Source organism: Phaseolus vulgaris, chromosome 1 (genome assembly GCF_051622355.1).
Source record: "Phaseolus vulgaris cultivar YP4 chromosome 1, ASM5162235v1, whole genome shotgun sequence".
Lineage (NCBI taxonomy): Eukaryota > Viridiplantae > Streptophyta > Magnoliopsida > Fabales > Fabaceae > Phaseolus > Phaseolus vulgaris.
The window spans coordinates 39,421,508-39,428,535 of NC_143498.1; the positions used below are offsets into that span (position 1 = coordinate 39,421,508).

At 35.1% G+C, this 7,028-nt stretch overlaps 1 protein-coding gene and 1 non-coding gene across 2 annotated transcripts; one reads left to right on the top strand and one right to left on the bottom strand.

Annotated features, from left to right (window-relative positions):
* Positions 1-575: 575 nt before the first annotated feature.
* Positions 576-649, bottom strand: TRNAN-GUU (transfer RNA asparagine (anticodon GUU)). The gene has a single exon. It is a non-coding gene; the product is annotated as a tRNA-Asn (tRNA).
* A 114-nt stretch (positions 650-763) lies between these two features.
* On the top strand, positions 764-7,028 carry LOC137814007 (glycosyltransferase-like At2g41451). The gene is made up of 11 exons (XM_068616523.2): positions 764-1,280; positions 1,411-1,560; positions 1,658-1,710; positions 2,844-2,952; positions 3,066-3,200; positions 3,332-3,376; positions 4,804-4,991; positions 5,559-5,700; positions 5,921-5,967; positions 6,098-6,185; positions 6,302-7,028. Exons 1-11 carry the CDS (start codon positions 966-968, stop codon positions 6,578-6,580), a joined length of 1,551 nt encoding a protein of 516 aa, XP_068472624.1. The 5' UTR covers positions 764-965; the 3' UTR covers positions 6,581-7,028.

The following is a 7,028-nucleotide window of genomic DNA, read 5'->3' on the forward strand; positions in this document are numbered from 1 at the left end:
TAAAAGTTAACAATGGATTTTAATTTTACTTCTCTTGGAATCTCCTAGAATCTACACCCATAATATTAATATATGGGATGGACCTTCTACTAAAAAGAGAAGGTTGAAGAAAGTGAGCACTTTAAATCCTTTGAAGATAAGAACTTTTTGTGTCTAATTTTACAAAGACCCTTTAGAAGAAAAAAAGTTAAATTATTTATTGAATGTGATTTGTCTACAAAAATTGATTGATATCAGATTTTTTACCTTTACTTTTTGGCTTCCCTTTAAGCTTGAACCAGATTATCAAACATGTCATGTAATGACATTAATTGTATCTTTATTAACCATAAAACTGAATGTCCCTCTAATCTACCCTCACTAAGAAGGAAACTAAAACAACCATTATAATTAATTAACAAAGCCAAAATAGAAAGATGCCATATCCAATTGTAACTCACCCTCTCTAACCAAATCTCAATTCAAAAGATGAAAGTTATCCATCAACCCATCACATAAGACATTAATCATATTATTCTAAAATGACTAAAATAGTATAAATTTATAAAGATTTTATCAAAATAAAAAAAGTAAAACGCTAGAAGGAGGGGTTGAACCTCCGACCTTGTGGTTAACAGCCACACGCTCTAACCAACTGAGCTATTCCAGCTTACGAATGTTATTATCTGAGAATAAACTTTATTGCAAAATAAAAAAGGTGAAAAAAAGTGGTTAGAGTAACGAAAATGGCAACGACAAAACGGCTCCTTTCAGCTGTTGTTGTTCCTAACGTGTATTTCAGTTTGGAGTGAGTCGTCTCTCTCATTCTTTTCTTCTCCTCTTCCTTTCTTCCATTCCTCTCACCACACTCTCATATAGGCAACCAAACCAAACATTATATAAACGACAACATTCTCATCTCATCTCATCTCATCATATCGCATCACATGCGCCTTCCACCACTTTGATCCCTCACAGTTCCACCGATGGCGGGTGCTCTTTCCCACAGACAATTCCAGCACCAACCACCACCCTCCTCCTCGCGCCTCCTCCTCCTCCTCACTCTCCTCCCGCTTACCCTTGCCTCCATCGCTTTCATCCTCCAATGGCGCGGCGGCGTCACCGACCCCCTCACCCGCTGGTCTCCCGATCAACCCCAGTTCCCCGGAATGTCCTCTGTCGATTCCACTCCCTCTCGCCGCCCCTCCAATTGCGCCAACCCCCTCTCCCAATCTCTCAACCCCTCCTTCCCGTACTTCCGCGACTGGAACTTCGATTACTCTTCCCACCTCTCGCCCAAGGTCCCCTACCCCCCATCATAAATCCTTCCTGTTACCACTACCATCATCATCATCATCATCGTTCTTTTACGAATTTGTGATTTCTGATTTTTCCTGTGTTGATTATTTTATTTTATTGAAATTCGTTCAGATATGTGTCACCACCAGCACCTCCGCGGGGCTGGAGCAGACGCTGCCGTGGATCTTCTACCACAAGGTCATCGGAGTCTCCAACTTCCTCCTTTTTGTGGAAGGGAAGGCTGCGTCGCCTAATGTCACTAGGGTTTTAGAGAGCATTCCCGTGAGTTCACTTTTTTTTATTGCTATCCAGGGATTATTGACGTTTTTTTTGGATCTTTGATTGGAATTTGAAACGTGTTTTTGTTTTTTTGAATCAGGGGGTGAAGGTTATCTTTAGAACGAGGGAGTTAGAGGAGCAGCAAGCTAAAAGGTATTTTGTTTTGTTTCACTTTTGAGACATTTTTTGGAGTTTTTCTTTTACTGTTTGAGTGTTGAGTGTTTTTTTCAAACGAACTTGTAGAGCGTGGTTTTTGAATGTTTTTTTTTTTTTTTTTTTCTATTGTTTAAACGGGGTTTACTGTTTTTATTCTGTGTACTTCTGTGCTGGTGGTCTGTTTTTCTGAGTTTGAAGTTTGAGATGCGATCTGGATCTGGTCTGTGTATAGTTTGTTGATACAGATCTTTGCTGGAGGTTTATGTTTAAATTGTTTGGTAGATTTGTGGTTAGTTTTGTTGATGGAGATCTTTGGTGGAGGTCTGAGCTTGAGTTATCCACTAAATCACTGTTTCTTTTGTGGATTGTAATAGTTGTATTTTTTAGAAATTTTATTCTGGCTTATTCTTTTTATCTAAATCTAAATGTATGCCTATTTGGGGACATAATGATGGGATTCAGAATATGTATGTGATCAAATGCTTGTCTTGGAAGATCTTGCTGGCATATGAAAAAATTGACGTCACCAAGGTTCTGATCCACATGGAAATTCTTTCCTTGTTTTATCCTTTGTTATGAAAACCAGCATTGAGCAGTTAAATCATGGCTAAAACAGTTAAACTCTTTTGGTCAAACGATTCCTCGACCTTAGATCAAGGCTTGATTGATCTAGTGCTCTATTGCTTTTATTTTTGTTTGTCATAATAGTCCCATTCTGGCTATAATGTGATTCTCAGACATGAAACCTTTTCTATGAATTGTCTAGTTTACCCTTCAGTGGGTTTTAGTTGTGAAGAACATCCTAGCACTAGTGGGGGCCAAGTATTGTGAATCTTACTCTCTTTTATATAGAATAATGGATAAAGTATAATGGATAATGAATTATGATATGACTTGTGCATATAAGATGAAGTGCCAAATATCTTAAAATGATGGGTTGGTTTAAAATATAAAATTCATTATTGGGAGGTTCTTATTGCACTCACAGCATAAGATATTGAGATCAGTAGTTTCTAATAATCTTCATAAATTTTTTATTTGTATGGAGTTTCTGGATTTTAAAATTACATGCTAATGTTTAATAAATGATTTGTTCCTTATTTGCATGTTTCTATTTTCTATTATTTCAGCCGAATATGGAATGAGACTTGGTTGGCAAGCTTCTTCTACAAACCATGTAACTATGAGTTGTTTGTGAAGCAATCTTTGAACATGGAAATGGCTATTGTCATGGCAAGGGTATGGGTTTGTGATTTCTTTTATTGGATTAATTATTATCATACCTTCAACATTGTAGTTTATCTTTTTATGATCTTATTTTGTTCTGGACTGGATGATATTTTTTTCTTTAGGATTCTCGAATGGATTGGATCATCCATCTGGACACTGATGAGCTGATGCATCCAGCAGGAACACCAGAGTATTCTTTAAGACAGTTATTAGCGGATGTGCCTGGAAATGTTGATATGGTCATTTTCCCTAATTATGTGAGTGCAGGAATTTTATTTAGATCCTGACTAAACTATTGTTTGATATAGTTGACCGAACTGTATTCTTTTTGCTCTTGTGGTATTCATTGATAATTTTAAACTTGGTTATGGAATGTTATTTGTTTCAGGAAAGCAGTGTGGAGCGAGATGATATCAAGGAGCCTTTCAGTGAGGTATTTGTTAAAATAGCTTCCCTAAGTTTTAAACCAGTGTAGTTAGTAACACATTTAAATTTAATTTAAATATGATACAGTCAACACAATGTGATTCCATATGCTAGTGATGCGAATTGGAGATTGTATCTTTTTTGGGCATGAATTACATAGCGATCACCAGAATCATTTTGGAATTGCATGAATCACGATTTCTGGCTGCATCACATGATTATGGTGTGTGTGTTCTGGCATGTCACCCTACTGCTCCTCCAAGGGCTGGAATGGGCAAATCATGTTGCACTGCATTTCTATCTTCTGTTCCCCCCTCATGACTGTCCTTGAATCTAACCTGTCAGAGAAATGACATAATTGACAATGAACCCTAAATGACAGTGTTACACACACACACATTGTAGTTTTATGTGCAAGTCAGACCGTGTTTTAACTTGGACTTTTGACTGTCATTTTAACTTTGGTGTCTAGTATCAAATAAAAGAATATTGAATTGATATGATAATTTCTTTTATTAATTACTGTTTAATATCTGTTTATGATAACATCTGTTGTAAAAATAGTAAAATCTATTCATGTTTATCATAACTTCTGTTATACTAAAGCAGACATGCATATGCATTCATAATCAAGAGTTCTGTCTGTTTGTGTTTTACAATGAACCTTTTATGCAATGTTTACAGCGCAGAAATGATGTATTTTTAGCCATTGAAGATTGGTTCTTTATAATTTTATACTTTATTACAGGAGTCTTTTAACTTCTAATAATGTCTATTGAATTGAAATGAGGCAAAAGCTAACTTGGTAGGATTGAGTGATTCAGAATCCAACTTGTTAATACAGTTTAGGATCTGTTTGGACAAACTTTCCTTAAAGACTTCTAGAAGAAAAGAGGAAATGAGCTTCTCTGTAAGTTAACTAATGCTGAAGTTAAAAAACTAAACATTTAGAGAAGTCATATAAGAGAGAGCTTCTATTAATTAACTTGTGCATAAGCTAATTTTAAGTTTTGGAGAAATTCATTTAACTTTGTCTTCTTGTTTTTCATTATTCTCTCTCACAAGTCCTTATGGAAAAATTTGTCCAAATAAGTCATTTGGTAAGCAGTGTCTACATTACACTAATACAAAGTATACAAACATAAACCCAATCCAATTTGCATGCACTTTCATATCAATTGGTGGTATTTGGTTGGTTAAAGATATGTTGTTGAAAAACTTGTTATGTCACTGTTGCAGACTTGCAATTTCTAAGTGTTTTTTTAATTAAATTAAAAAACGAAAAGCATGTGTTGGGTAAAAAGATATTGTTGCAGTTCCAGATTTTTACCATGTCTTGAGCCTTTTTGCTAATGTTGTTCTTTGTATCAAACTTTTTTATGCTTTTGGAAATCAAGTGTGTTATTGACACATTTAGCTTGCATGTTATCATAGGTTTCAATGTTCAAGAAGAACTACGACCATCTTCCAAAGGATGTATATTTTGGAAATTACAAAGAAGCAACCCGCGGCAATCCAAACTATTTTCTTACTTACGGAAATGGGAAATCAGCTGCAAGGATTCAGGATCATCTCCGTCCTAATGGTGCCCACAGATGGCACAACTATATGAAGACACCCAAGTATGTTGATGCTGCCTGTCATTAATTTATGAGTTTGTATTATATAAGACATGTGCATATGTATTCATTTTTACTATCAACATGATTTTATTGTTAAGGGTACTTATTACTGAATCCGCATTTATTTGGAGTTTAATAAATGTCTAGTATACAAGCTGAAAATCATAAAAAATTTGAGTCGTGTATCATATATAGGTTACCCTATAATTATTTCGAGCTTAGTGTAAACTCTTGATCTCATATTGTCTTACCTCCTAATTTCCCAGCAATACATGCTATCTTGTACAAGCCTTAGTTGTTTTGGTAGGTCTCATCTCAAATAAATTTCATACAATCGTAAATGTGTTGAAAGAAGTGTAGGGTGTATTTCCTTGTGAATGTATTGCTGCCTTTTCTTTTTATGTTTGACCTTTTTCTGAAATACTTGGTAGCTGCTTATTGCTGTTAATTTCCTTGTGAATCATTTGAATAAAATGTTGAAAGCCCTAATGTTAATACCTAATAATGAAGAGTGCATTATTCTGTGTCTATATTTTACACTGATCTGTATGCCAAATCTTTCATCAGTGAGATAAAATTGGAAGAAGCTGCTGTTCTGCATTACACCTACACCAAATTTTCTGATTTGACTTCAAGACGTGATCGGTGTGGCTGCAAGCCTACTAAAGAAGATGTTAAAAGATGCTTCATGTTGGATTTTGATAGATCTGTGAGTTCTAGTTGCCAATTACATGCTTTAGATAATTGTAGTTATAAATTTTACCAGTTTTATCTAGGTTAAAAAGTAAAGTATTAGTTGTGATTACATTCTTATATTCCAAAGATTATCTAACGGGTTTGACAATTTGATGTTTGTCTAAGGCCACACAAAGGTTGACATTGTATCGATGTATGTTATATTTTTAATCTGACACAACTCTTCTGTTTAGGCTTTCATAATTGCTTCAACTGCAACTGAGGAAGAAATGCTTCAATGGTAAGTAGTGATATGATAACAATTACATAGTTTTTTACTAAGGTGTTGTTCTTACTATTATTTAAGGTGGGGTTCAGGGTATATAACCAGCTGAACTATTTATTTTAAATGGGCCTTTTCTTTCACGTAGGTATCGTGAACGCATTGTCTGGACTGAAAAAGCACTTAACATAAAACTTATGAGAAAAGGCATCTTGACTCGTATTTATGCTCCCATGGTAAGTTCACATACCTGGAATTTGCTTTCTGGTCTCTCTCCTAACAATTTACATAGTTCATCAACATAGTTGCCAGAAACTGTCTTCATTTTTTCACCTATAACTTATCTTTGCAGATTATTATTCAAAGTTTGAGGGAATCTGGTGTGTTTGGCTCTGTGATTGCAAAAGCTGCTCAAACGAAGTTATCAAAAGAGAAATTTTTAAAATCTGTTGACAGTAGCAATTCAACTAGGAATTCCAGATCAGATATGTTTTCTTCTAGAAAAATTGATGCTGGTGGGTTATCCCAAACAACTGCAAGAAGAATTTTGAAAGTTATAGATGAATCACTCCCATCTGCAATGCCACCGTTGTCTCCACCAAGCTACGATCATGCTGACCTTATTACTTAATTAATTTTTTGACCGACTCCTTGCCATGGCCAGAAATTATTTCGAAGATAATGTGTTACGTGAATTGTGAGGAAAAAAAAGAGACAATGATAGAAGCTCTTCTGGCTGTCATGACGGGCATTCCAGTTTTTTGGATTCATGGGGTTTTTCCCGATCATTACCCAAGCGCTTATGTAAATTTCAGGTATAGATCGTAGATAGAAATCATACAAAGCAGATTTTGCTAGCATTTTAAATTATTCTTTTTCACATCTAATCTGATATTACTTTTTTCATCCCCTCCTATTTTTAGAGACATTTCAGCATATTGGTTGCCATTGTAATGGAAAATATTGGCGGTTTGTATTTTTTTATACACACATTGAGAGAGACAGTGATATAGAGGTTGAGATTGTTTTCCCCGGTTGGAAGTAGAAATGTCATGCAATTAAAAATGTTATTTTACCAA

What these genes read in the sequence shown, in the direction of transcription:
- LOC137814007 (XM_068616523.2), top strand. Translation starts at nt 966, where the DNA reads ATGGCGGGTGCTCTTTCCCACAGACAATTCCAGCACCAACCACCACCC. An exon ending in CTTCCCACCTCTCGCCCAAG is followed by an intron (nt 1,281 to 1,410) that starts GTCCCCTACCCC and finishes AAATTCGTTCAG; the next exon opens with ATATGTGTCACCACCAGCAC. An exon ending in GGGTTTTAGAGAGCATTCCC is followed by an intron (nt 1,561 to 1,657) that starts GTGAGTTCACTT and finishes TTTTTGAATCAG; the next exon opens with GGGGTGAAGGTTATCTTTAG.